The following is a 26,652-nucleotide window of genomic DNA, read 5'->3' on the forward strand; positions in this document are numbered from 1 at the left end:
AAGGCGACAGGCGACAACCAGAAAGCACCCCAGATACATACACGCTACTGCGTCTCCTCTCTGTAGCTCAAAAGAACTAGTATGGACCTCGTAGAGATTGCAAAACTCGTCGCCTCAGAGCAAGGATCAGATCAAACCACACCATCGGAAACAACAATCACGGATGGGTCGACACATGCAGTATCTGCACAACCTGTTGCAATGAAGGCGATTCTCGAACAGCGCATTGCTGCGATGCGTGCTGAGATTAAGGAGAAGGAACGTGCGACCATGATTACGCCTGATCGACAGGCGACAACGGCGTCAACGTCCTCCGTCACCGTGTCACCTGCTTCGAGTGTCAATTTCTCAATACTCGACAAGGCACTAGCGACGCATGGATATGAGACGATGCCTGATAGTGATGAAGACGATCATGACAGCTCTGTCACTGCATCGAGTGATGCGTCGAATTCCTCGAGTGATTCAGAGGACGAAGCGGATACGAGCGAACGACTTGCCTTGACTGCTGCTGAACGCGAACGCATCTTGATTGCTGCGGATGGCGATGGAGAGGGGAGTAGTACCATTCCACCACGAACAAAACATGAATTGGCAGAGGAGGAAGAGCCTGTAGTTGTACCCAGCGAGCAGGTCTTGCCAAGTGATGAAATCAGACTTCTTGGACATGTTGCAAGTCAAGTGGGCAAGACGTGTGTCGTTGCAGGGATACGGCCACCGTCGCTGGATGCGGGTCAAGGCTCACATACACCACAAAGTGTCTTGGACATCGGCTCACTCCTCGTTCTAGCGGATCGTCGCAATGTTGGGTATATCGCAGATACCTTCGGTCCCGTCTCTGCACCACTCTTTGCAGTTCGGTTTGCAGAGGCAGAGCAAGCTGCTGCGTTGAATCTGTCACTGGGAGATGAGATTTATATGGTACCGCGGTATGCCAAGTATGTATTTGGCGATACCCTCAAGGTCAAGGGATCCGATGCCTCAAATATTCACGACGAGGAAGTCGGTGGTGATGAAGTGGAGTTTAGCGATGATGAACAAGAAGCAGCATACAAAAAAATGCTCAAGGAAGCGAGAAGGAATCATAAGGGACAAAACAGCGAGCGGCAACAGCGGCCCATGAGTGACTTGGAGGCGATTGCAGAACAGCAAGGTTTCAGCAATGGCGAGCAGCAACGGACCAGTCAACCGGCGTATAGCGGGCGTGGTGGCAATCGTGGTGGTAGGGGTGGACGAGGACGTGGTGGTGCGTCACAGCAGCAAGCGTCGCGCGATGCACCGAGACAACCTTACCAGCGTGCCTTCTACACGCCTGATACACCATCATTGCCGCCACAAGCGCAACAACAACAGGCGTCATCCGCAGAAGGTGGGTTCCAGGTATATGCGCCCCTCAAGCGACCAGATGTACAATAGCGCAGTATCATATATAAGTTGATGTCATGAGCAAAAGACGTGTGTTTATTGATTTCTAGTCACTGCTCATGCCGGCCTTGTACCTGCTGTTCCAACAAACGCACCTCCTCCTCTTCCTTCCGCAGCATCTCATCAGTAATCACTTCCGTTCCATCTCCTGATAGTCTGTCTTGCGCAGCAAACTCGTTCCCCCTCGCTGAACTCAATGACTTGAGCTCTTCACGCTGCCACTCTGCCTCTTCCTCCAATTTCCCAATAGATTGCGCCAATTGTGCATGTTTATGCCGCATGAGGTCTACTTGCGCTTGAACACCCTGCGCAGGATACAACGTCAGTAGCTTCTCAACACACGCGAGTAATGCTGCAAGACCAGCTTCATCGGGTCCCGTGGGTCCATCTGCATGGGAACCTCTACTTCTACTCAATAAAGCAGCTGCTTCGCGTCGTAGCTGTAATCGCATCGGTGTCGGACCACGTCTCATTGTTTCTGTATCACCACCAGTACCACTTCCATGACTTGAGAAGAGTGCTTGTTCATGTGGTTCAGCATCGCGAATGAGGGAAGTGATGTCGCGATCACTCAGAAGCGCATTGACGAATGCTTTTGGTTGCGCAAAGGAGAGATCTTGGAGAGCGCTTGCTGTCCGATCGATGGTGTCCATGTGCATTGACAGCGGCATCTTGAGCTGCTTTGTTCTGCTCTTTGGTTTAGCTTCACCCTCCAGATCGCGTCTTGTCGCGTCAAAGTGTTTTGTTTCTTCAGATGACACCACGACTTCATCACAAAGGCAGCTTCTGTGCAGACCCATTCTACAAGAACAACGCTGTAGAGGCAGCCTACAACAAGACCTGTTGCGAAAGCGTCTCCAGCAATGGCCCAAGGTCACCTTGCTCACACTCCACAATACTCGCGTCAAAGGAATCGAGTCTAAAGCGCGCTTGATGATTCGCACTCAACAACTGAAAGGCATGCCCAAACTTATTGCGCTGCTCACCTTGTGCTTCCGCTGCACCAGCTTCCAATGTCGGTGAAGAAGTGACGGACGTGCCAAGAACCAAGTACCGATCAGTCCGTTCATCAAGACAGGCAATGACAAATGGCAGATGCTTCGTTCGACCACGTTCTCGATTACTCTCATCCAGCGCACCAGCAATCCAGTGTGCCAACTTCGCAAGCGCCAAAGGGTGTGTGAAGATGCGCATATGTGGACCTTCCCTCACAACCGCCATGCGGAAACTTCTCAGACTGCGAATCTCACGTTTATCAATGAGTGCCGTGCCTGTTGCTACAATGGCGCGTTGCAGGTCCATGGATGTATGCAATGCATTGCGAAGGGCATCGACGTGGTCCATGGCATCATATGCTTCGTAGAAATTGGTCACCCACTCTTCACGAATCCCATTCTCCGTTGCATCCTTATCCTGCTCTGTACGCGTGGTTGTCTCTGTTGCTGGCTTGTGGCCATGACCGAGGTTGGCGTGGCCATTCTTAACAAACGTGTCTGTTCCTGATTCCAGCAGCGCAGTCAGTGCATAACACACATCACTCGCAGACAAAGTGCATTTATAGCCCCAATGCCGAACAAATGACTCCATCGTCAACTCATCTAGCCCATACTGTGGAGCAAACTTGGTCAATTTGACGCGCAAGTTATGCTTGAGATCCATATCCATGTGTGTGTACATCTGTCGACATTGTGTCAGACTCATACCCATCTTGGCGAATAATTTGGCCAGATTCTTTTGCCCGGCTTGCGAGTACACCTTCATCTTGGCACCAAGGTATGGCGAGTGCAACATGGCATCGTGCAGTGACCAGTGGCGAAAGAGCATGAAACGATATTCACTCTCTGCACGTATGCTGAAATCACTCGGACTCTTGACGGTCGCCGAAGGAAGCGCATTGGCCGGCGCAACCGTAGGCGGATTGAGACGCGTGACTTCGTCTTTATAGTCGCGGTACAAAGACGCGTACGTGTCCAACGTGATCCGTGACTGGATAGTCAAACTTGTCAATCCAACAATAGCATGCCAGAGCAAGTCATTGTCTTCGCGACCCAGATCAGAGGCAAGACCATACATGAGTCCAGCGATCGATTCGCCATACCAGTCGCCACGGTCGTAGTAGTCGGCAAGCAGGTTTGCATTACGCTGATGCCGTCTCCGTCTCTCGTTTGCAGATTCTTTGACTGGGGCAATTGCATCGGGGGCATTAGCGACAGGCCGTCTCGGTGAAGGCTGGACATGTGAATTTCTGCTCGTCTTTCGCCGTTGCCGTGGACCGTCCTCATCAGAGTCTTCAGATCCAGAGAAATCACCAGCGTCTGAGCCAGAAGCATGAGGAGAACCACTACTGCTACGCCGTTTGCGTCGTGTGGGCGTCCCTGGACGACTTTCCTGGTCGTCTTGTTCTTCCTGTTCCTGTTCCTCTTCCTCTTCCTCTGGCGCTTCCTCATCTGCACCGAGTCCCTCATCTTCCTCTCCAGCATCACTGCCACGCTCTTCCTCGTCTCTGATACGGTCTTCCTCTTCATGCCACTCTGCGAAAGCTTGTGCCACGTCCGTTTGCCGCTCAAGGGTTCCATCATCCCAGACATAGACGTTGGACTCAAAGTAGAGATTCTCCATCATGACGGGCTTGTGTGAGTCAATCACATAGATGGTCATGGATTCATCCACAGATAGATGCTGAAGCGGATCGAAAAACGCGCCAAAGTTCATCAAGACGATGAATTTAAGCTGTTTGTTAGCTGTGCTCTGGCTCAAATGAGATTGCCTTACGTCTTCCTGGTTCTGAACGACGGCATCGTTCGCCTTCTTCAAGTCATTCCAGCCAGCGACTGGATGTATCTTGTGCGGTATATAGTCATTCCGCAGCATTGTGCATAGCATTTTTGTAGCGCACAAGGCATCGACATCGAGCGCGACGAGGATGAGAACCGCGCAGGTGCCAGAGAGCGAAACGGTCTTGAAGCGGCCATAGGCTTCAGCGAATTGATCCCGCCGGATGATCATTCAGCCCAGGTACGTGGTTGGGTGTCGCGCGACGAGGCGCCTTTTGTGGATTTCGTGACCAGTCTGAATGAGATGTAGGGAGGTCGATGTTGTGCACGAGCGGCCAGTCACTGACGAAGACCTGCTGAGTTACGGCTAGAATAGAGTACAATCGCGCTGATGCTGCGAGCTGGTTCGCGTTGTCTCTTTTCGCGTCTCTGGGAATTTTGAATTTCTGGTGCGAAATGCATCTCACTCAACTCACTTTTATTGTGAAGCTTCACCCCTCGCCAGCAACCATGACCTCATCCAGGTACCGACGAGCAAGGGACACGGCCGCATCATAGCCCATCCTCTCTCCATCTTCAACTCCATCTTCCTTCTCCACATCTGCTTCTGCGTCAATAAGCCGCACAGGCAAGTCCATTCCCTGATATTCCCTGTACAAAACAGCTCTTGACGTCGATACCTGGACGCATTGCTTTGCGAGTTGCGCAAACAAGCTCACTTGCTCCTTGTAAGCGCTATATGCATCCACATTATACGCGTCTGCTTCTGCAATGCGGTCGAGGACGGCCGTCTTGAAGCTAGTCTTGATGGCGAATAACGTCTGTGTTATACTATGTTGCGAGTCATAGTCAGCTGCATCCGTGTCTCTAGGCCGATCGGTCTCCACGGATGTAGCGGGCATCCATTGCTCCTGCATAACTCTGAGGATAGCGGCCAAGTTGAGTTGCCCCTCCTTATTGACAAGAGGATGCCAGACGTCGCTCAGGAAGACAACTTGCGGCAGCGTCTCAGGACAACCGTCAAGCTTGAGGATAAATTGAAACACAGCACCTTTGTAGTAGCCCTTGTGTAGGAAGAGGATTCCCTGCCAGCGCGATCGACGCTGTGGCACTATGGCGATGTAAAGTCCACGAGGCACATGCCCTGGGAAGCGCAATGAAGCATATTGGATGAGAAGCTCTTGACTGTATTTAGCTTCCATGTCCATTTAAGCACAGTCAAGGCGAGCGAATGGCAAAGCGTCGTTAGGCTAGCAGCTAAGCTAGCTTCAGCATTGTCAGTGTTTCAGAACTAAGCTTCAAGTGGTGAGTTGTGGTCGAGATGGTCACAGGAGAAGACGGCGGATATCCAAAGTCACGTCAGATTGTCTATATGATACCTACAGCAGATGAACTGCTAAGCAAGACACGGGCCAGGTCAACGTCGCCAAATCCTGATCAAATGAACCAAAGGTCAATGAAAGCGACGCCAACGACAAAGGCCCCTACTCTAAAAATCCTCCCTTGGACTGAAGAAAGACGTGTAGGCAATGATACTGCCATAAATCAAGCCTCCTCCGCAAATAGACATGATCATAGCAGCTTGATTGATTTCGCCTGTATGGTAAAGCATCACGGGCAGTGCCATGCCGGTGACAAGCAAAATACCGGTCAGGAACTTGCCAAAGTCGACTGCGGCACTGCTGCCTTCGTCGCCATAGCCGCCGCCTCCACCAAATGCATCTGATTCTGCTACTTTCGCTGCGATGGCGTTGGGGAGCGGCGCGCAGAGGTATGTCGCGACAACGAATAGTGGGTACCAGTTATCCCAGAGCGCCTGTCCGTTAGCAGTCTGTCAAAAGGAGTTGGCGAATCTGAGACGTACGCATGAGAGGATGACGAGTAGGAAGCCGCAGGCCAAGACAAATGACAGGACAATGATGAGTCGCAGCATCGGTGTTCCCTCCATTGAAGACATAATTCGCTAGCGACGCGCAGATACAAAGAGCCAGAGCAATGACGGATGGCCTTCAGGCGCGGTCAGTCAGCTAGCGTATGATTGGTGCGACAGCTGATATGGTCTTTCGCGCAATGCACAAGATCAAGTTTCGGTTCACTGAAGCTACGGTGTCGTCAGCTCGAATTGCCTGAACTTGGAAATGGTCTGCTCCTCCACAACAAATGGCAGCAACTAGGTCAACACCAAAGGCAACCTGGGGCCCCGGAGGTCTCATCTGAGCTTATTGTACCTTTGCCGCATGCGGTCAAAGCGTACAGCTCCCTCCAGTTTACTTTATGGCATATAACGACCACCTACTGCATCATTGCCGGCCCTTGCGGCATTGATTATCAAATCGGTCGGGGTTCTGCCTGGTCCCCGATTGGAGCCCTCGTTCTTCTTGTGCCGGTCCCGATACGCTGTTTCTCGACCGCGTAGTCTAGCATGCCCACTTTGGGAGTGTCCCCTTCTCGCTCTCACTATGAGTGGATCTCACCATACTAGTCGAAACGGCTTGCTTCGAAGCTTTTTTCGGGGTTTTTTCGAAAAAGCATTGCGCTGGCCAGCCTGTCTGGTCTTGTGGTAGGTTTGCTACGGCAATCCTTACTACAAATACGCTGGGGAACAGCATCACTATTGAGACTAGCACTGGGAGTGACGAGATATGCTGTGTCTCTTATGACCAGCCAATTTGCCTTACGGCACTAAAGCGTTGTTCTGCGTGGAGAGCTGGAGGCACCTTGTGCGGAAGGTTCTCTGTTTTGCTTCCTTCTTATAATGGAGGACAGTAGTTGAGCTGAATACGACGTAGCTTTTTTTTTAGCTAAATCCCACCACACCGTGCACGGCCCGATCAGGGGCAGCGAAATCATCAGAAGAGTTGTTAGAGACTAGCAGAAGCTATACGGTACAGCAGCACATCGCCACGTCGCCGAGCATCATCGTGTCCATGCGTATTGAACCATCGTTGCTCAATCTCAAATGAAACGCCGCGTTGCGTCCAGAACTGCTCGACGACTTGCTGGCTTGCTTCGAACGTGGCAACCCAACCAGACCACTCCTTCTCCTTTGCTAGGAATGCCATCGGGTCGTCATAGAATTGGTCTGCTTCATCTCTATAGCCCGCTGCCGAGATATCGCCAAGGGGAGGTTCGCAAGTCAGGAATCTGAAGTTGCCCTGTCGATGAATATGTGATTGCCACGGCGTCGAGTGACAGGGCATCAACAGGAGCAGCTCATCCACTTCAGGGTGTCTCCTGACATGCTCAATCAAATCCATGACACCTCGTTGGTGCACACGCGTGGCATAGTATCCGAGACTGATATTCACCACGGCGGCGAGAGCCAGCACAACCTTGAACCATGCAGGCGAGCCACGCCGATGTTTCTTTGTGGAAGCCGTTTTGTCATGTTTTAGGGCAGGCGATTTGCTGGTTCGACTGAGCAGACTCAAAGAATACGCCGCAAAGCCATTGAGAATCACAACAAGTGGCGCAATGAAGCGTGCCTCCTTGTGTCTCAGCATCGTATAAGCTGCCAATGTTGTTGCACAAATTGCAAGCAACTGGCCTTGTGACTTGCGTGATTTGATCGCGCCATGAATAGCAAAGGGAAGCCAAGCACACATCAGGAGTGGCAAGCCTTGTGAGAGATAGTAGTGTACTTGATTGACACCGTAAAAGTCTGCATGGCCGCCCAAGTTGAACTTGAGAAAGTTGAGCAAGGGAAAGGCTAGTCTGCCGTAGTAGAAAGAGTCGATGATCACTCCGAACTGGAGAGTTACATAGGCAACGTAGAATGCCTCGAAAGCAAATGTGGTTCCATATAGTCGGAGCTGGCGTAATCCAGGCACAAGCCAGAGTAACGCTGTTGTTGGACGAATCAGCACTGCTGCGCCGATAGCACCCAAACCCTTGAGTACAGTGTCTACATACTTGCTCCAAAGTGCTTCAGTGCCGAGGGTACGTGGGAAGCCTGTGAAGGGCCACTTGTAGAGTGCATAGGCAGTCAGACTCGTCTCAAGCGAACTCGAAAAGGTCCGTGGCAGCACGTAAAAGTTCCAAGGAGACAAAACAGTAACAAGGAGAGCCCACCAGCCAGCAGAGCGACTCCAGGTCTTGTGGACGAAACGGACAGTGTAAAAGTCTGTCACTGCAGCTTGAAGTGCACCAAGCAATTTAGGGACCATCAAGAGATTGGCTGACGAGTCCAAGCCCAGGAGCTGCATTAACTTGAAAGGGATCGCAAAGAGGAGCGGGTGTGCAATGGAGCGAATCTCTTTGCGATACTCCCAGGGCAAGAAGCCGTACTTGTAGACAAGGACATGAGCGGGCTCGATGGACTGGTAGTATTCATCTGGCTGGAAGAATGTGCGTATAAAGAGGGCATTGAACAGCCTGTAGAGCAGCAGATAGCCGAATAGCCAGCTGAAGCCCATCACAGTAGCAGACTACGCGGGCATCAGCTTGGCGTACTCTGTCAACTGCTAGAGCCGGAGCTGTAGGAGTAAACAGGCAGCACGTGTGTTCTGCTCGAGATGGGCACAACGGCAACGGGGCAAATTGGAATATCTGCCATCTGTCCATCCCTCAAATGTCTTCGCTGCACATTGCAAAGCTCTTCATCTACCCTATCAAGTCATGCTACGGCATTGAGCTTCACAGTGCCCAAGTTCGGCCCGAAGGGCTTGACCTGGACCGACGCTGGTGTCTAGTCAACTCGGACAACAAGTTTCTCACCATTCGTGAGATTGCCAAGATGACACTCATTCGACCGCGTTTATCTGAAGACGAGAGTGAGCTACTTGTAGAAATTCCTGATGAAAAAGGTACGCTGGTTCTCGCTGTGCGCGTGCCAACGCGTCCGACTCGAGAACATCTTGATTCATCGACAACACTTCAGACTATGACGATTTGGAAAGACTCACCAGAAGCTTGGATTTATGACGCATCGGTCACAGAAAAGCTAAGCGAATTTCTTGGTCAACCTGTGCGGCTTGCCTGCAAAGCGCCTGGTGCGAGTGATCGAGAATTACCAGGACCTTCCTCATCTACTGCCCTTGGCCGAGAGACGAGTGTTGGTTTTGCTGATTTCTTGCCCGTGCTTGTTGCCTCTCTCAAGTCACTGGAAGACCTCAACCAAAGGCTAGCCGATGCCAAGACGGCTGAAGAGCGCTCTCCGGTGACGATTCGGCGTTTCAGACCGAATATCGTGATTGATGGCGACGCGCTCGAAGCTTGGTCTGAGGATTCTTGGAAGTGTATCAGCTTCTCAACAAAGGAAGGGAGAGCTTTGACGCTGGATCTGACAGAAATTTGCCTGCGTTGTCTGGTGCCAAACGTCGATCCGGAGTCTGGCGTCAAGAACAAGCATGAGCCGTGGGATACGGCCATGAGCTACCGCCGAATTGTGCCGAGCAAGAGATACAAGCCTGCATTCGGTATGCTTGCCGTACCGCGGCCCTCTGCAGTGTCTGCAGAAAAGAATGCTGTCATCGGAACTTTGCAGGTTGGTGCCTGTTTGACGGTGGAGGAATCTGTCGAGTCGGATCAAGGCGAGGTGCCCATGGAGGAAACGCCTGTCCAGAACGAAGGCCTTCTCGGTTCAATCACATCACGCGTGTCATCTTGGCTTTCATAAACTTGTTCATCAACATAAATACATAAAGAGCACATACCAGTCCAAATCAATCACTTGATCCCTTTACTGCTTACCTAAAAGCTTTGCCAGGTTGTCAGAGAGTTCATACTTCTTCATGACTTCCTCAACGGCAGCATCATCCCGCTTCGCGCCCTTCTTAGCTTGCTGCTTCTTGACCTTCTCCATCTCCGTCTTCTGACGCTTCTCAAGCTCACGAGCTTTCGCTTGGAAGGCCAAATACAATTTTTCCGCACGCGCTAAAATCTCATCGGCCTTCATCCGCCCGCTTAGGTCATTGACATACTTGAGAATCTCATCAAATGCGTGTAAATGGGTCATCATGACTTCTGCATGCAAGTCCAAGATGGCCAATGCGCAAAAGATCTGGAAATCGGGTGAATAATAATTGGTCAAGAGACAAGTCCAGATCTTCAGGATGGTATCAAACTCAAACTCGCGCTTGAAGAGGATCAAGAGCATGCGAAAGAAGAAGAAGAAATTGAGGGACTCACACTTCTCCAGGTGTGCATAGAGTCTCGGGAGCATGAAATGCGTGATCTCCGTGAGTTGAGTGAGTTGTAAGCGCATGCCGGATTGGTCTCGCAGAAAGTTGCGTTGCATGCGATCCATCAGGCCGACAAAGGCCCAAAAGGACAGACCATCATCTTCGCTAACGACATAGACTGGTGATAGCAAGTCGGCCATACCTTGTACATATCCAAGATCCTTATTGTACTCGTTGTAAGTCAACAGGATATCTTTGAGTTGCTCCATGTGTGCATTCGTGCCCCATTCTGCGGTTGGATCCGGCGAAGGCATGTCCTCGTTCTCGAATAACGGGTGTTGCCGATCCGTTCGGTGAATATCCTTCTCAATGCGATGGCGTTCTTCCACAAACTCTGGCGTTGGGTTATCGAGCTGATCAAACCACTGCCGCTTGAGCTTGTAGTACTCATCTCGCTTTGAAGCTGCGAGCGCGCGTCGTATTTCTGTGTCCGAATCCCATGGAAACACGCCAAGCAAGAACGACCATACCTCCCCCATGATACTCTCAACGCATGCGCCATGAAACAGGAGTTCCTTGATCTCATGCTCACTGCGAATAAACTCACCGCGCTCGTTGAACAAAGCCCGCCATTCTTCTTCAGTGACCGGCTCCCTGCGACTCACGTCCGATAAGCTCAACACCTCAAACATACCAAGACTCGTCTCCTCCTGAAACAACTCACTCGCAGCAGAAGGTGGGCTGAATTGACTCGCATCACTGATACTCGCTGCCCAACGCGCTAGATAGAGACGCGCACTATCATACTCTCTTGCGAGATTTTGCGCTTGTGGACTGGCTACCATTTGCCTGAATTGGGGTGGTAGCCGCGCGAGTAAGTCTTTGCCTGCTTCGCTCTCTAGTATTTGATCAGCTGTAGAACGGCCGAGTCGGGTGATGCGACTAAAGCGTTCGAGGATCTTCCATTGCAAAGTCGGTCCCTTGTCGCGCCTCGCGGCTGGCATCGGTGGTAAGGAGGGATTCAGGACATAGGTACTTGCACTGGTGTCACTCTTCTTGATACTCGTGAGAGCCTGCAAGATTGTCAAGAGACTGTCAAATCCCCAGAACATATGACCCGACTCGCCGAAAGGGTCGAATGTCGTGGCGCGTTGTTTTTGCTCTTGCAACGTAGAGACGCATTCATTGTCGTGGAAGAAGAGGCCTGTGAGGGGTGTATTGGAGACAAGAGTCACTTGTATAGAGCCATGCGACCAGCCTGTGCGAGGCGGACGAACTTGGATGGTGGCAATCTCTTGTATGGTCACACTGAATGCATACGCATTGCCGTGAATGTTCGGCGTGCGCACTCGAATATTACAGCTTGAATCGAGTTCCATCTTTTGGTATTCATCCAATTCATCGTGTAAATCATCAGCGGGTGTCCAAGAGAGAAGCAGGTCCGAGGCAGACGCATCCCTGGTTGTTGGAGAGGGTCGTCTGCTCAAGGACAAGTAGCCACAAATATTGTCCTTTGCACGGGGTGTAGGGTGCGCCTGTTTATGCGTCAGCACTCTATCTTGCCATAGCCTCGAGTAGACATACATAGACGGCTGATTTGACCCAGACGAGCGTGACACGGTTGGTGCTGTAAGACAAGACGGATGTGTCGTTGTCGCCGTCGCGCTCTTCAATGTCGTCGGGTGTCTGCATAGTCGCGATCGCCTTGTATCAATGCGCCTTCCTGCTTGCCTGCTTTGTGCTGCGCTGCCTTTGTCCTTGCTGGGCCTTGTTCTTGGCACCTCTCTACTTCGTGGGTGGTGACAGAATTGATGAGTTCAGTCGCCCCTTCACGTGTGAGTGTTTTGTTGACAAAGAGACAAGCAGACAAGAGCACCAGCAGTCAAGAAGGAGAGAAGGAGAGAAGGGCTAGCAGCACTGGGGAAGAGATAGAGAGTCCGCTGGAATACTGCCACTGATACAGACACAAACGACGCGTGTACCCTGCGCCAGCGTGTCAGTCAATCAGATCATAGCGCGACCATGTCTGCCACCACTTCACGGACAACGCTCAACGGCAGCGCACAGGAGACAGCGCAGGGCACGAATAACATCAAAGTCGTGTGTCGCTTCAGACCCGTCAATAAGGTCGAAACAGCCAATGGGTTCACCCAACCCATCGTCTCCTTTGAAGATACCGATACGGTCAAACTAGAGGTGCGCGCGCTGCATGCGTAGATGGATGAGGCTGACACATGTTTAGTCTAATGATCTCAAGGATTCATTTACATTCGATAGGGTCTTTGGGATGGAGTCGCGCCAGCACGAGGTGTTTGACTATTCCATCAAATCCACAGTCGAAGATGTCCTCAACGGCTACAACGGGACAGTCTTCGCTTATGGACAGGTGTGTCTTGTCTAGTGACATGGACAATCAGCTAACAAGGCAGACGGGCGCCGGTAAATCCTTCACCATGATGGGCGCAAGCCTAGAGAACCGAGATTTACGTGGTGTCATCCCACGGATCGTGGAGCAAGTCTTCTCCAGTATTGCTATAGCGCCCGGGAATATGGAGTATACGGTGAAAGTCTCCTACATGGAGATCTACATGGAAAAGATTCGCGACTTGCTACAGCCTGCGAATGATAATCTACCGATACACGAGGAAAAGACAAGAGGGGTGTATGTGAAAGGTTTGCTTGAGGTCTACACGAGTTCAACGGAAGAAGTGTATCAAGTCCTTGAACAAGGTGGACAATCTAGAGCCACATCCTCCACCAACATGAATGCCGAGAGTTCACGGTCACACTCCATCTTTGTTGTGACGGTGACCCAGAAGAATGTCGAGACGGGTTCTGCCAAGTCGGGACAACTTTTCCTTGTTGATCTCGCAGGCTCAGAGAAAGTTGGCAAGACAGGCGCATCAGGTCAAACACTCGAAGAGGCAAAGAAGATCAACAAGTCGCTCTCAACGCTCGGTATGGTGATTAATGCACTGACGGATGGAAAAAGCACACATGTGCCCTATCGCGACTCCAAATTGACGCGCATCTTGCAAGAATCCCTCGGTGGCAATTCAAGAACCACGCTCATCATTAATTGTTCGCCCTCTGCCTACAATGACTCTGAGACACTCAGCACCTTGCGTTTTGGTATGCGAGCAAAGAGTATCAAGAACAAAGCGAAAGTCAATGCCGAGTTGTCTCCGGCTGAATTGAAAGCGCATTTGAAGCGCGCACGGCAAGAGTGTCTTACCTTTCAAGAATATGCAAGCGCGCTTGAAGGTGAATTGGGTCAGTGGCGTGGTGGCGTGCAAGTCAAGCAGGAGCATTGGGTCACATTCAGGGAAAATGGCAGCAGTGTCTTGCCCTCGCAATCAGGGTCTCGTGTCGATGTACTCAGAGACACAGGCAGCGAGACGCCACGCGCATCAACACCGTTGCCAGGCTCAGCGCCCCTTGAAAAGGACGAACGTGATGAGTTTCTCAAACGTGAGAATGAGCTACAAGATGCCCTTGCGGCAAAGGAGTCTGCGCTAGCACGAAATGAAGGGTTACTAGCACGGCTGCAGCAGGAATTAGCGAGCTTGCAAGTTCATGATCAAGAGACGGCACGTCAGCATGCTCTCCTCTCTGGGCAATATCGAGATGCGCAAATGGCGATGGAGAAGGCAGCGTTTGAACATCGCGAGGCGGCCATCACGCTTGATTCATTGAAGGAGGCGAATAGCGACTTGACGCATGAGCTGGAGGAAGTCAAAAAGGCACTCATGCAAGCGCGTCTCGAAGCAGCAGTTGGCAGTACAACCACAAGCAACGACTGGCTTTCACAAGAGGAGAAGGAGAAACGCAAAGCGGAAAAGATGCGAACCATGATGGCTGGCTTCTCCATTGAGCGTGACCCGGCTTCGTCATTGCAAGATCTACTGGACACCTGTACGGGTGTCGATCAGCTTGACGGCGAGGGACTTGCGCAGCTCCGCGCGACTTTGCAAGAAACACAGCGAGCGGTACGAGACACGGATCGTGGCTTACAAGATAAATTGGACCTGGTGGATTCTCTCACCCGTCGTAAAGCAGAACTTGAAGCACGCCTTGAACGGACTGAACAGGCGTATGCTGCGTTACTTGAAAAGACGCTTGCTGAACAAGGTGTGGATATGGGTGCCTTGAAACAACAATACCAAGAGGTGGTGGAAGCGAAACGCGAAGCCGATACGAATGAGATTGCTAGACTACACGAGCAAGCCGCGTCACAAGCTGCATTACTCGCTCAAAGTCAAGAAGCACTGGCGCACGCTAAGCAGCAACGGTCAGCAGACGTGCCAGTACCGTATGAAGGCTCGAATGGTGGCAAAACAGTGGCTCAGCAACTTGCTGATTTTGATGCAATGAAGAAGTCACTGATGCGTGATTTGCAAACACGTTGTGAGCGTGTGGTGGAGTTGGAGATTGCCTTGGATGATACACGAGAACAGTATAATGCCGTCTTACGCAGTACGCATGCACGAACGCAGCAAAAGAAGATGGCGTTTCTTGAGCGGAATCTGGAGCAATTAACGGCCGTTCAGCGACAATTGGTGGAGCAAAACGCGTCACTTAAGAAGGAAGTGGCGATTGCTGAGCGGAAACTGATTGCTCGAAATGAGCGCATCGCGTCGCTTGAGGGATTACTACAGGAAGCGCAGGATAAGTTGCAGCAGCAACACGGCAAGTTTGAGCAACAACTCCAGGCTGTTCGTGAGAGACTGGAGTCTGCGCGGACGAAAGCACCGGCAGCTCAAGGAATTGCGAGTCAGGGGATGACGGCTGGTATGCTTGGTTTATTTTCAGGGACCAAAATTGCAAAGCCGTTGAGGGGTGGTGGGTTGCCTGATTCACCGGGTGGGCCGCAGCAGCAGACTATGGAGACAAAGAGAGGAAGTTGGTTTAGATCGGGTGTTTAATCCATCCCAGCGTTGCATACACGTATAGACCAGCGAGTCCTAGCATCAAGCCTTGTGTTCGTTGTTGTCATTGTGTAGACCTCGGACTTTGGTGAGTGCGCGCTTGTGTCGGACTTGATTCTCCGCGCCGCCAAATTTGAGGAAATCGCCGAGACGCAGCTTCAGTTCTGACTTCTAACCTCCACACATCAAGTGCTCCAAGGGACTCTCTAGATTCGCTTGTCTTCTAATCAGATGGCAGACAGTGCGAGAGAAGCGGTTGAGGATGCCGTTATTCAGGCCAAAGAAGCTGTTCCAGATGTCAAATCGAGCTTGTCGGGCATCAAGTCCTTTGTGTCTGGTGGATTTGGTGGTATCTGCTGTGTATTGGTGGGACATCCGTTTGATTTGATTAAAGTCAGGATGCAAACGGCAGAGAAGGGAGTGTACTCGGGAACGATGGATGTTGTGCGAAAGACGCTTGCTAAAGCTGGACCAACGGTATGCACACTTGCTGTTCTTGTGTTTGCATACAATTGACTGACTATTTCAGGGTCTCTACGCAGGTGTCAGTGCGCCATTGATTGGTGTGACACCCATGTTTGCCATTTCTTTCCTTGTATGTCCAATCGACAGTGCTTGGATCAAGCTAATAGACAGGGTTACGATATGGGCAAGGGACTCGTCTCTCGCTTCTCTACAGTGGATGCCAAGACTGGTTTGTCCACAACACAGATTGCACTTGCTGGTCTCTTTTCTGCCATCCCCTGTACCCTTGTCACTGCTCCGTTTGAGCGTGTCAAGGTGCTATTGCAAGTGCAAGGCGACAGTAAGAAGTACAATGGTTCTTTGGATGTCATGAAGCAGCTCTACAAAACGGGTGGCATCAAATCTGTGTACCGTGGTTCTCTGGCTACGTTTGCACGCGATGGTCCTGGTTCTGCTGCGTACTTTGCATCGTATGAGGTGATTAAGCGGAAACTCACACCGAGGAAGGAAGATGGTTCACCTGGTGAGCTGAGTGTGCCAGCGGTAGTGGTGGCTGGTGGTATGGCCGGTGTTGCTATGTGGACGCTTGTCTTCCCCGTCGACACCATTAAATCGACCTTGCAAGCAACGGAAGGCTCGACCGTTGGCCAGGTGATTCGGACGATCCACTCGCGCGGTGGCATCAAGGCCTTCTTCCCTGGTATTGGACCTGCGTTGCTGCGATCCTTCCCTGCGAATGCGGCGACATTCTTGGGGGTGGAAGTGGCAAACCAGTTCATGACGAAGACACTGGGCATCTAGGTGTTTGTTGAGCATAGCATTATAGACATGGTAGCTGTGACTGCTATATTTTTATCTGCGCCACCTGTCTCGGCTGCTGGGTGTGGCGCATGTTGATCGAAAGAAGAAAAAGCGGAAGAGGAGAAGAGAAGCAGAGCGAGTCAGTGCCAGAGAGAGAGTTCAGCCAGAGAGGCAGCTGAAGAGAGCCCTGTCGAATTGAGTAGCAACTCCAACTCCTGCACCACACAAGCCCGCCTGCTCCGTGACTGAGATACACGGCACTTATCCAGTCCACAGCGGCAACAAAAGCGGCCCTCCATCGCTCTTCCTCTTCCCGGCCCGCATCTGACTGAGCACCCAACAGACAACGTGTCAGGCTGTCAGCGCACTCATCAAATAACAACACACACAACCACGGGCCCCCCTGCGTACGACACAGGACAGCAGCGTCATCCTCTTTTTCCGCCAAAGGAGGACAGTGATCCGTATTTGCTCCCCCTTGGTGCGTACGACAAACAAGCAAGAAACAAGGCAGCGCAACCTCCCTGCCAGGTTTTCAAAAGTGAGCAAGCGATTGAACCTCCCTTCTCCCTTCCTTCAAGGACCCAAAAAACACAAGCACAAGCACAGGCACACACAAGGCCAGGCTTCTCTTTGATTGCTACGGAAGACACGCATAGCGACACACGTCCCGAGCAAGATGAATGCGTATCATGCGCGTAATCCCAATATGGGCGGCCGTCTAGCGGAACTCCTAGATGCCGTCAAGGCAGAATTTGAAAATGTCACTCAAGAGGCCAGCGCCTACAAGAACTACAAGGACGACTATGAGCATAAAAGTAAGTGGACCAGGAAACAATAGCTTGTCGCTAATACATCCAGTTGCATCGCAGATTCAGGAAATGCAGAGTATGCGTCAAAACGTCTACGAGCTACAGATGGCGCATGAAAAGATGAAGCAAGTGTACGTCCTCCTCCTCTTTTTTATGCTTCCCACAAATGACTAACCATCCCAACAGGTATGAAGAAGAAATCACGCGTCTTAGGCGAGAACTCGATGCAAAGCCCGGAGCAGCCACGCACCCAACAGCCGGTCAAGGTAGTTTCAGCTTCCCGGCAAATGATTCTGCGCCACGCCCTAAATTGGGTGCTGCATCCAATATCTTTGGCGGTATTATTGCTGGCAAAGGTGGACAAGCCTTACCTGCTCATACGGCTGAACAACAAGGAGGCCGGGCCGGTGCACCACCTGCTCAGCAGCAACAAGCCGGATATGCGAATGGTGGCATGCATGCGAATGGGGGTGGTAGTATGGACCAAAAGCACAAGTTGGGCGGTTACCCGGAGCCTTCGCGACAAGGTGCTCCACCATCGATTCAACAACAGCAGCAGTTTGGTTATGGTGGACCACCACCACCACCCCAGCAACAGCAGCCACAACCTGCTCACCCACAGCAGCAAGCTCCACTCGTTGCTACACCAGCTGGCGAAACGGCCATTGCACAACAGCAAGCGCCTGTTCCTGCAACAACGACGCCTGCGCCTGAACCTGCTCGTCAGTCCTTCACAGAACTCGACATTGATTCTGTTCCTCGTGAGATGAAGAAGGAAGGAAGTGATTGGTTTGCTGTGTTTAATCCAAATGTCGCTCGAACGCTGGATGTCAATTTGGTGCATACCCTCGATCACAATTCAGTTGTGTGTTGTGCGCGTTTCTCTGCAGATGGAAAGTTCCTTGCTACAGGCTGTAATCGAGCAGCCAACATTTTTGATGTCAAGACTGGTCAGAAGGTGACGGTGTTGGAGGATACCGATGCCTCAACGGATGGCGACTTGTATATCCGCTCCGTTGCCTTCTCCCCCGACGGTACGCAACTTGCAACAGGTGCTGAGGATAAAGTGATTCGCGTTTGGGATATCGCCACCAAGAAAGTGCGGCATGTGTTTACCGGTCACGAACAAGACATCTACTCCCTTGACTTTTCAAAGAATGGCAGATTCGTTGCAAGTGGATCCGGTGATCGGACAGCGCGTGTTTGGGACCTCGAAGGTGGTCAGCAAGTCCTGACGTTGTCCATTGAAGATGGTGTCACCACCGTTGCCATCTCGCCAGATGGTAATTATATTGCTGCCGGATCACTCGATAAAGTGGTTCGTGTGTGGGATGCCAAGACGGGCTACCTCGTTGAGCGTCTCGAGGGACACAAGGATTCCGTCTATTCAGTCGCCTTTTCACCAAACGGTAAAGACCTCTACTCCGGATCCCTCGACAAGACTGTCAAACTCTGGGAACTCTCTGCACCACGCGGTATCCCGGCTTCTTCTACGCCAAAGGGCGGTGTGTGTCGTATGGACTTTGCAGGACACAAGGACTTTGTCTTATCTGTTGCACCCTCACCAGATGGCCAATGGCTCATCTCTGGCAGTAAAGATCGAAGTGTTCACTTTTGGGATCCACGCAGTGCTCAAGTGCAATTGCTCCTACAGGGACACAAGAATTCCGTCATCTCAGTGAGTGCGTCGCCACAGGGACACTTGTTTGCTACAGGTTCGGGAGATTGCAAAGCACGGATCTGGTCATATGAGACGTTGCAGTAAAGATTTTTTTTGCAAGATCATTGGGGCCCGCCTCTTCCATTGATTGTCTGTACGGGGCAGTCTGTCTTTTATGTGTTGTTTCATTCTCGCTCTCCTATTTCATCTGTAACAGACAACCCATCCATCCATCCATCCATCTCCACTTACTTGATGAGCGTCTTGAGTGATAACAGTGACTTTGCCAAGACACTCTCTTGTGATAAATTCTTGGCAAGTGATAAATCAGCCAACTGTCGTTTCTGTGATTGCAACTTAATCATGGTCTGCTCAATACTTCCTTCCACCACATAACTCACAACAGCCACCTGTTTGCGTTGTCCAATACGATGACAACGATCAACGGCTTGTGCATAGATACTTGGATTCCAACAAGGTTCCATGAAAAAGACTCGATTCGCAGCAACGAGATTCAAACCAACACCACCAGCGCGTGTTGAAACAAGCATAACGCGAACACCATCTGCTGAAGCATCACGCTCGAGTCGTGCAAGTTGAGCAGTGCGTTCGTCGCGAGACAAACTGCCATCGAGACGTGCAAAGGGGATTCCTAATCCTGACAATGCTTCGCCACATAAATCTAGGAAGGATGTAAATTGTGAAAAGACAATGGCTTTGGAGACGTCTTCTCCTTCAGCATCATCGAGCATAGCACCGAGATCTGTAAGGAGCGCCTTGAGCTTTGTGCTGTACGGGATCGCAAGGTCCTTCTTCCGCTCCAGGGACCGTTTCGTGGACTTTGTGCTGTTGGCGACCTTGTCTGCCGAGTCGATACTCAGCGGCTTTAACTGTAAAGGCTTGCCACATTCTGCTACTGGACAGTCAGCGGCTTCCTCGTCTAGTAGTGCTTGTCCATCTTCGCTGCAGAAATGATGATTACAGCGGCCTGTATTGCAGTATGCGGATTGCCCGTCTTTTTGCGCAGCTGTTACCAACTCTTCGCCACAAAAATCGCAAGTCCGGTCATCCGATGCGCTCTCATTCTTACCTGCAGAAGTCTCAGCTTCCTTTGCATCGAGTGTGGCAAGGATGCCAGTATGCAGGCAAATCTGGCGAAGGCGATTGATGCAATGCAATACATTGATGGTTGTTTGCGCTTTGCCAAGGCCACGCGTTTTTCGCTGATAGTACGCAAGATGGGTATTGTAGATTTCTTGTTCCTCATCATCCAGTTTCAGCAGGCGCGTCTCTTCCGTCTTGGGCGCCATTTGCATGAGTGCCTCACTCGGCTTGCCATCTGAAGAGTAGTCCTTTGTACGCCTCAAGCAGCGCATCTTGAGGAGTGTTTGCAATCGCGTCACGGCAACTTGGTCGCCTTGCTTCATTGGCTGTGAGATGTATTGTGACCAGACTGCGCGCTGATCAAAAGGCTCGAGCTTCAGAAAATTGAAGAGAGCACTTAAATCATTCAAACCATTCTGAACAGGGGTTGCAGTGACGGCCCATCGATTCAGTGCTGATAGAGCCGCAGCTGCTTGACTCTGTTGTGTGCTGATGTCTTTGATGATGTGCGCCTCGTCTAGAATAACGCGGTACCACTCCATTTGTGGTAGAATGGTTTCGCGATTGCCTTCCTCGGCGGCCTTGAACTCTTGCGCCAGGAGAGCGTAGGTGGTCAAGACGATATCTGCTGCTTGCATTTCTTTTGGGTCAAACGTACGTGTCTTTTGATGGTGCACGACAATCTTTGGTGTGCTAGACATGTGCAGCTTTACCTGTTCAGTCCAATTGCTCAGCACCGAGAGCGGGCAGACAATGAGCGTCGCCTGGGTCCGCGTTACTGATTCATTTGCCAATCGCGCACGGGCAAAAACTTTGGCGTCTTCCTTGCTGTGTGCAATGAGAGAGAGCATAGACAGTGTCTTACCAAGTCCCATTTCGTCTGCCAAGAGACCTCCACGACATTCCTTTGGCTGCCGGTAGAGCACCTGTGGTGTAATGGCATTCTTCCAGTAGGTTTTGCCATCCTTTAGTCCGGGCCGCCAGAGAGAGTGTTCAAGACTTGAGTCACGACTTGCCTCCTTCTCATGGTCGATGCAGAATGTTAAAGCTTGCGCTTGATGCTTGAGTAAGGGCGTCTTGACTCCCGCCGGGCAAGCTGTTAAGACGAGGTTTTCAGAGTTTTGAATCCTGTAAAAGAGTCCCTGAATCTCCTCTTTGATTTCTTCTGCAGTTTTGAAGAGTGAAGTGCCGTATTGTAAGGCTCCATTGGCGGGCTTGAATGAACGCTTGGCCGTCTGATGTGGATTGACATAGACAAAACTGTGGTCATAAGCCACAGGCGTGACCAGGAAGCAATTCTTTTGACTGAGAATCACACCAACCCGTTCCGTTTTGCTTCCGTCGCCATAAAGGATGATCTCAAAAGGTAACACAGCCGAGACACCATTCATGTTGTCGCCTTCTTTACCATATCGAGGTCGCGACGGGATGCGTGCTTCACAAGTGACAAGATCGAGTGCCATGAGTCTCGCCAGTGGTGCAGCAGTCTCCGGCCCAATCATACCGAACTTTTCACCCTTGTGAAGACAGTGTATCACGTTGCCGTTTGCCTTTGATATGGTGCAGTCTATGCGGGGCCACTGCTTAGGTAGCAAAGTAGAGGCGGGTGGTATCCTAAATGCATTGCAGGATGACTTCAGCATGCCAAAGCAAACCTTGTTGATCGGTTGTGATGGAACAATCTCGGTGTCTTCTTCTTCCTCGCCATCACTGATTGCAATGACTTTGCTTTGACTCGTGGCCATGTGAGCAGATCGCTCTGCCTCTTGTGCTCGTGCATGTTTGGACGCTTCTTGTAGCTCTTTGCCAACGATACCAGTTTCACCCGATTGAGACTCGACAGCTTGACCAGGCTCTTTCTTCTGCCGTTTAGGTGCAGTCGCTTTACGCTCCTTGACACCAAAAAGCTTTTCTATAGCCGTCGTCTCGGTGATGTCACTTTCCTTAGATGACTCTTGCTTTTTGAGCATGCCGCGCGGATTGAGCAGAAGCCGCGGATCATAGCTTGGAGGAGAAGTCAGGTCAATGACAGCTTGGGCCTTGCGTTTGGGAGGCATCTATATGAACATCAAGCAGCGATGAGGGAGCTTGCGCGAAACGTCGTTCGAGTGGTGGCGAGAGTATTGGAAAATCGAAAGCATACACAACAACGACACATTCGCTTGCATACATTCTTTGTTTTCCCTTGATCTTCTTCCTACAGCTCAGTTACCTCTCTCAGCTCTTTCTCAGCTCGTTGTACTTCAGGAATCATGATGAAGCTCGTCCGAAATGGTCTCTTCCGCACGCGCGAGACCGTGCCACCCTCAAAACCAGATGATCCTCTGTCAGCTTATCTCAATAGCGACCTGGTATACACGCCCGGCAGCCCCATCAGTCCAAGCAGCTGCAGCATCTGCGACAATCCTCTCATCGGACTTAAGAGCGCCTTTTCAGATGGTGGATGTGGACACGTCTTTCACAAGGCATGTGCATGCAAGGTATGCTGCAGATACTTCTGATCGCGTCTCACCAGAAGCTCTCACAATGTCCTGTATGTTTTGAACCATTTTCGCCCGTGAAGCGGACGAGTCGTAAGGAGCAACGCAAGTCCGCTTTGCGCATCAAGACGATAGACACGGATGATACATCGACGCTTGCACCACGAGTGCTTCCCTCATTTCCCAAACTACTTGATCTAGACGTTGATATCAGAAGCAGCTGTCGGACCTTGGGACCAGGTGCCGGCGATACTCATATCATGCTGCAACTACAGCCTTACTTCCCTGAAGCCGAACCGGTACTTGCACGCAATCCGCTCAAGGTTGCTATCCTCTTGGATCTGCAGCCTCTCATGCTTGCCAACAAGAGATACTCGGAGCCGAAGGCAGTGTGCGCTTCCGTCATGTCCTTTTTGATACCCGGTGACACCTGGATGTTGCTCACGACAACAAAGAGCTCGAGCAAACGGCTCATCAAGGGTCCATCAGTGGTGGGTAGCTCAACGCAGAAGGAATTGGAGGAGCTTCTTGGTAGCTTGACATTCGATGAAGCGTTCTACGAGCTTGACTTGGTCAAGACTGTCCAGCACGCCACACGGCTATTTGCTGATACAGACACGGACAAGGTGAGTCGCCCCTTGGCAATGTCAGACTGATCAAAGTCGTGTGTTGTTTTTGTCTCGGACGGAAGCAGTATGCCAGACAAGCTTCAATCGAAACACATGGCGCGCTGCTTTCGTGGCTCCCAAACTGTGTTTCTTTGCCTTGGCGTGGGCTTGTGTCATAACGCTACAGCGATGCGCACTTGGGGTTCTTCCTGCGAAGAGGGCTTATACCTGGACGCGTTGCAGATGGACGATATTCAACGAGTCTTTGGGGACGTTCGTGCCGGCAGTCTTTTGATGCCCCTAACAAACATCAAGGTCGACCTGCAACTACATGAAGGTGCTACCATCATTTCACTTACTGATAAAGATGTTGTTGTACACGAACAGTCATCTGACAGACTGTTGATGACAATCGATAGACTCTCACCGTATGAGCTTCGCCAGATCATGATCGAGGTACGCATTCCACCAGTCGACCGTGCGTTCTCGTCATCTCCGCAGAGACCGACTTTGGCAAGACAAGATAGTGCACTACGACTCGCGGAGTTGGAGCTCATGATACAGATGCTGCCGACGCGCTTGGCTTCATGTCAAGTCTCATACAATCATCCGTGCCTTTCGGATGGCATTCGTTTGACTCACGAGGAGCTAGGACTGACAATCAAACGCGCAGCTCAGACTGAAGTGGATGTCACCATCTTGGCATGTAGTGTCAAGAAGGATGCTCTACAATTACTACGCCAAGCGCTCGTTTTGGAGAGTCAACAACAAAAGGAAGCTGCTCTCGGTCTACTTAGGGATGCAGAACAAACAGTCCATGCGTTGTGCACGGAACATGCACTTTCCACCGCGGATTTTGAAACGCTCTTGGCAGAGTTCTCCATGATTCGATTTCGTTTGTCTCCCAGGTATCATGTTGCTGCGGTTAGGAGACGCTTGTCAACGACGCAGGTGGTTCAAGTTACGCCAGACTTGACACAGATGCAAAGCTGGACGGCCTCGGAAATCGAATCTGGATCCATGCAAACGCCCATCAACAAGCGGCGCAGCCACTTGTGGGAGCAATGTGTTCAAGCCTCGCCCATCGAAATTCGAAGCGCTGTTTCACCGTCAAAATCAATGACGGCTTTGGTCAACCCTTCTTACAGTCAACAGCTACTCGGGAAATCACCAAAGGCCTTACCATCCACAAAGCAAGCAAGCTTGTCAAAGGTGGCGACGCCACTCATCATTAGACCGTCACCGCGGATTCCTCCACCTCAGGTGCAGCAGTCTTTTGATGCTTCTAGTAGAAGAGCTTCTTTCGAGGGTGTCTCCAGACCTGCTCTCTCAATCATGACGGACTCGAAATCATACCGAGCCACTCGCAACTATGATGAACTCGGCATGAGTCCGCTCCAGCGACTTGAAAAGCAAATACAGGCTTCGCGAGGTCATCCTGAAAGTCTCGCAAGACTCCCTTCCAGCACAGACATTCAAAAATTGATCAGACGCTCGAGTCAAGCCTATGAGAAGCCTCAAAGGAACAAAGATTTGCCTGCGCCTCCATTGATGCCATCTCCCATTGCTCGTGTCCGTTCCTATGTACTTGACCAAGCTCAGACGCGTTCCTTGTCGAGATTTAACGACCAACGGCAGCAGCAACATCATTCTGATCCAGCACGTAACATTTGGCGTATGCAACAAGCGGAGCGTGGGGAAGAGTTGTCCCTGAGCGAGGCAGATTTATCGCGTCGTCAGATGGATATGTCTGCACAGTCGCAAGAAACGAGTCGCACTGACTTGCCGTTTTCAAGTGATGCCTTTCGAGATGAGTCAGAGACGCCTGTGAGTGATTACTTTGGACTGCGACGAGGACATGATGGGCGACCACGTGCTGCGAATTTGCCACGACCCGAGGACGACTTGGTTTATGACGGACTGCCTCGCCCTGAGAGGCAGACACCTAGCCCCACAAAAGCTTGGCCTTTGACGAGTTCCAATACATCACCGACCAAATCAAATAAGACTGCACGTATTGAAAGTACACATTATTCGGCAACAGAACCGGTGAGTGCACCAATTGTGGAGGAGACAGAGTGTGCAACATCTCGGCCAGTCTCCAGGGGCAATGATGATGGGGAAGAGATCTTTACGCCGATTGAAGAGGCCCGTGAGAGTGGCGAGTCGATTGAGCTTGTTTTCGGTGGGCAGCTCAAATGGAGCAATTAACCATTGTAGCAACAGTCTTCCTTGTCATGCATGTCTTTGTGCTGTCCTCATCACTGATGCTATGGATACCTCTCAAAGACGTCATATCACCCTTCTTGCCTAAATTCAAGCTCGTCGTCCGTGTTTACTTTGATGTTCAAAGTGTCACCGGGCTATGAGCCTCCTCGTCGCCACACAAGACTTGAAAGACACTCGGTCGCAGTCGTTGATCGAGTCTAGGCTCTCTGATAAAGTCAAACAAGTCAAGCGTGCTTTGAATGCTGCCCGTACTGCTCATTGGACTTCCCTCGCCCTTCAGCAACTCCTCGATACCATTTAACTCTTGCGTTTGGAGTCGACGCAAGCCCAGCCTTGACAATTGTTGAAGTGACGAAGACTGTTGCTCTGAGATAGGCTGCGAAACGCAACCGGAGGGCGAATATGTTGAGGTCACTTCGAACTTGTAACGCTTGCTGAGGTGAAGGGGTCGAATGGCAGTCTGCCTACGCTGGTGCTTTGCGCGCAACAAAGGCTGGGCGTGTGCTGCGCACATGGTACGCTGGCACCAGTTGTAAATTTGCGAAAGAGGGAGGGGAGGGGGAGGTCGATCCAACCTTGAGAAGAAAGGATGAGTCTTCCCCAAGACAGGCGAGGAAGACGCTCTTTTATCTTCTTCGGTCTGGTAGCATGTTACATTGATGACGATCGTTCGGACGCTTGTTTCAGCATGGCGGGCGGCACTTTTCGAATCCGTTTGAAGTGTGATAGCATGGTGATGGCCTAGCATTGACAGCGTCAAGCCTGTTTGTTTGCCCAAATTCAGGGAGACGCACGACCTCGGAATCAAATGACAGCATATCAAGAACCGATGCTTTTCTCTGTCTAGACCCATATCGTCGCGCTCGCCTGCTCATTGCTACCAGGCAGCATCCTCAATTGCGACTCTCCGATTGAGGACCGATCCCCGAAGGAGAAAAGGTACTTGTCAGGGGCTCAATGAGATACGACCCGAGAATGGCGATCGCTAGAATTGGTCGCCGCGGAAGTGATATCACCATTCGCGCAGGACTCGCAGCAGGGATAGGCAGTTCTAATTCAGGAGAGCATGAGGTCTGTTTGAGCACGCCATCGCGCAGTGGGTCTGGCGCGTTGTTTCAAAGCGGCCTGGAGAAGCTAGAAATAGAAGCATGACAAAGACGCAGCAGCCTGAGAAACATGAGCAAGTGAGCAGACCGCTCGGAGTGTGGTGGTTGTGGTATTGGATTGAAGAAGATGCATCTCAT

General features: G+C 51.2%; 12 protein-coding genes across 12 annotated transcripts; 5 read left to right on the forward strand and 7 right to left on the reverse strand.

Annotated features, from left to right (window-relative positions):
• Positions 1-17: 17 nt before the first annotated feature.
• Positions 18-1,416, forward strand: BCR37DRAFT_397085 (Gar1/Naf1 RNA binding region-domain-containing protein; the record flags this gene model as incomplete). The annotated part of the gene is made up of 1 exon (XM_040871725.1): positions 18-1,416. The coding sequence occupies exon 1, from the start codon at positions 82-84 to the stop codon at positions 1,414-1,416; it is 1,335 nt and encodes a 444-aa protein (XP_040726943.1). The 5' UTR covers positions 18-81.
• Positions 1,417-1,834: 418 nt separating this feature from the next.
• On the reverse strand, positions 1,835-4,560 carry BCR37DRAFT_237478 (CDC45 family). The gene is made up of 2 exons (XM_040866534.1): positions 4,198-4,560; positions 1,835-4,155 (listed from the first exon to the last, which is right to left on the reverse strand). The coding sequence occupies exons 1-2, from the start codon at positions 4,429-4,431 to the stop codon at positions 2,254-2,256; spliced, it is 2,136 nt and encodes a 711-aa protein (XP_040726944.1). The 5' UTR covers positions 4,432-4,560; the 3' UTR covers positions 1,835-2,253.
• Positions 4,561-4,843: 283 nt separating this feature from the next.
• BCR37DRAFT_332497 (uncharacterized protein) lies at positions 4,844-5,290 on the reverse strand (the record flags this gene model as incomplete). Its single annotated transcript, XM_040867063.1, has 2 exons — positions 4,844-5,080; positions 5,120-5,290. Coding segments are annotated over 2 exons (408 nt in total), but the record flags the coding sequence as incomplete, so codon positions are not given.
• Positions 5,291-5,546: 256 nt separating this feature from the next.
• Positions 5,547-6,326, reverse strand: BCR37DRAFT_377134 (vacuolar protein sorting protein 55). The gene is made up of 2 exons (XM_040868738.1): positions 6,064-6,326; positions 5,547-6,015 (listed from the first exon to the last, which is right to left on the reverse strand). The coding sequence occupies exons 1-2, from the start codon at positions 6,154-6,156 to the stop codon at positions 5,689-5,691; spliced, it is 420 nt and encodes a 139-aa protein (XP_040726946.1). The 5' UTR covers positions 6,157-6,326; the 3' UTR covers positions 5,547-5,688.
• Positions 6,327-6,666: 340 nt separating this feature from the next.
• On the reverse strand, positions 6,667-8,666 carry BCR37DRAFT_377135 (GPI mannosyltransferase). The gene has a single exon (XM_040868739.1). It carries the CDS (start codon positions 8,612-8,614, stop codon positions 7,061-7,063), a length of 1,554 nt encoding a protein of 517 aa, XP_040726947.1. The 5' UTR covers positions 8,615-8,666; the 3' UTR covers positions 6,667-7,060.
• An 86-nt stretch (positions 8,667-8,752) lies between these two features.
• BCR37DRAFT_377137 (uncharacterized protein) lies at positions 8,753-9,882 on the forward strand. Its single transcript, XM_040868740.1, has one exon. It carries the CDS (start codon positions 8,770-8,772, stop codon positions 9,814-9,816), a length of 1,047 nt encoding a protein of 348 aa, XP_040726948.1. The 5' UTR covers positions 8,753-8,769; the 3' UTR covers positions 9,817-9,882.
• Positions 9,880-12,013, reverse strand: BCR37DRAFT_391247 (rab-GTPase-TBC domain-containing protein; the record flags this gene model as incomplete). The annotated part of the gene is made up of 2 exons (XM_040870979.1): positions 9,880-11,856; positions 11,906-12,013. The coding sequence occupies 2 exons, from the start codon at positions 12,011-12,013 to the stop codon at positions 9,880-9,882; spliced, it is 2,085 nt and encodes a 694-aa protein (XP_040726949.1).
• Positions 12,014-12,155: 142 nt separating this feature from the next.
• Positions 12,156-15,727, forward strand: BCR37DRAFT_377138 (P-loop containing nucleoside triphosphate hydrolase protein). Its single transcript, XM_040868741.1, has 3 exons — positions 12,156-12,517; positions 12,564-12,707; positions 12,751-15,727. Exons 1-3 carry the CDS (start codon positions 12,344-12,346, stop codon positions 15,244-15,246), a joined length of 2,814 nt encoding a protein of 937 aa, XP_040726950.1. The 5' UTR covers positions 12,156-12,343; the 3' UTR covers positions 15,247-15,727.
• BCR37DRAFT_377139 (mitochondrial carnitine/acylcarnitine carrier protein) lies at positions 15,387-16,687 on the forward strand. The gene is made up of 3 exons (XM_040868742.1): positions 15,387-15,726; positions 15,779-15,844; positions 15,886-16,687. The coding sequence occupies exons 1-3, from the start codon at positions 15,481-15,483 to the stop codon at positions 16,513-16,515; spliced, it is 942 nt and encodes a 313-aa protein (XP_040726951.1). The 5' UTR covers positions 15,387-15,480; the 3' UTR covers positions 16,516-16,687.
• Positions 16,688-16,855: 168 nt separating this feature from the next.
• BCR37DRAFT_239538 (WD40-repeat-containing domain protein) lies at positions 16,856-19,566 on the forward strand. Its single transcript, XM_040866541.1, has 3 exons — positions 16,856-17,333; positions 17,377-17,458; positions 17,514-19,566. Exons 1-3 carry the CDS (start codon positions 17,195-17,197, stop codon positions 19,090-19,092), a joined length of 1,800 nt encoding a protein of 599 aa, XP_040726952.1. The 5' UTR covers positions 16,856-17,194; the 3' UTR covers positions 19,093-19,566.
• On the reverse strand, positions 19,236-21,482 carry BCR37DRAFT_344700 (SNF2 family N-terminal domain-containing protein; the record flags this gene model as incomplete). Its single annotated transcript, XM_040867580.1, has 2 exons — positions 19,236-19,805; positions 19,905-21,482. The coding sequence occupies 2 exons, from the start codon at positions 21,480-21,482 to the stop codon at positions 19,236-19,238; spliced, it is 2,148 nt and encodes a 715-aa protein (XP_040726953.1).
• Positions 21,483-25,458: 3,976 nt separating this feature from the next.
• On the reverse strand, positions 25,459-26,631 carry BCR37DRAFT_239327 (uncharacterized protein). The gene has a single exon (XM_040866538.1). The coding sequence runs from the start codon at positions 26,259-26,261 to the stop codon at positions 25,527-25,529; it is 735 nt and encodes a 244-aa protein (XP_040726954.1). The 5' UTR covers positions 26,262-26,631; the 3' UTR covers positions 25,459-25,526.
• Positions 26,632-26,652: the final 21 nt, after the last annotated feature.

Source organism: Protomyces lactucae-debilis (assembly GCF_002105105.1).
Source record: "Protomyces lactucae-debilis strain 12-1054 chromosome Unknown BCR37scaffold_4, whole genome shotgun sequence".
Classification (NCBI taxonomy): Eukaryota; Fungi; Ascomycota; class Taphrinomycetes; order Taphrinales; family Protomycetaceae; genus Protomyces; species Protomyces lactucae-debilis.

Coding starts and splice junctions, on each gene's coding strand:
- BCR37DRAFT_237478 (XM_040866534.1), bottom strand. CDS start 4,431: ATGATCATCCGGCGGGATCAATTCGCTGAAGCCTATGGCCGCTTCAAG. Junction 4,156..4,197: donor TCGTTCAGAACCAGGAAGAC/GTAAGGCAATCT, acceptor GCTAACAAACAG/CTTAAATTCATCGTCTTGAT.
- BCR37DRAFT_377134 (XM_040868738.1), bottom strand. CDS start 6,156: ATGTCTTCAATGGAGGGAACACCGATGCTGCGACTCATCATTGTCCTG. Junction 6,016..6,063: donor TACTCGTCATCCTCTCATGC/GTACGTCTCAGA, acceptor GCTAACGGACAG/GCGCTCTGGGATAACTGGTA.
- BCR37DRAFT_377135 (XM_040868739.1), bottom strand. CDS start 8,614: ATGGGCTTCAGCTGGCTATTCGGCTATCTGCTGCTCTACAGGCTGTTC.
- BCR37DRAFT_377137 (XM_040868740.1), top strand. CDS start 8,770: ATGTCTTCGCTGCACATTGCAAAGCTCTTCATCTACCCTATCAAGTCA.
- BCR37DRAFT_377138 (XM_040868741.1), top strand. CDS start 12,344: ATGTCTGCCACCACTTCACGGACAACGCTCAACGGCAGCGCACAGGAG. Junction 12,518..12,563: donor CCGATACGGTCAAACTAGAG/GTGCGCGCGCTG, acceptor ACACATGTTTAG/TCTAATGATCTCAAGGATTC. Junction 12,708..12,750: donor CAGTCTTCGCTTATGGACAG/GTGTGTCTTGTC, acceptor CTAACAAGGCAG/ACGGGCGCCGGTAAATCCTT.
- BCR37DRAFT_377139 (XM_040868742.1), top strand. CDS start 15,481: ATGGCAGACAGTGCGAGAGAAGCGGTTGAGGATGCCGTTATTCAGGCC. Junction 15,727..15,778: donor TTGCTAAAGCTGGACCAACG/GTATGCACACTT, acceptor TGACTATTTCAG/GGTCTCTACGCAGGTGTCAG. Junction 15,845..15,885: donor TGTTTGCCATTTCTTTCCTT/GTATGTCCAATC, acceptor GCTAATAGACAG/GGTTACGATATGGGCAAGGG.
- BCR37DRAFT_239538 (XM_040866541.1), top strand. CDS start 17,195: ATGAATGCGTATCATGCGCGTAATCCCAATATGGGCGGCCGTCTAGCG. Junction 17,334..17,376: donor GGACGACTATGAGCATAAAA/GTAAGTGGACCA, acceptor TAATACATCCAG/TTGCATCGCAGATTCAGGAA. Junction 17,459..17,513: donor CATGAAAAGATGAAGCAAGT/GTACGTCCTCCT, acceptor CCATCCCAACAG/GTATGAAGAAGAAATCACGC.
- BCR37DRAFT_239327 (XM_040866538.1), bottom strand. CDS start 26,261: ATGGGTCTAGACAGAGAAAAGCATCGGTTCTTGATATGCTGTCATTTG.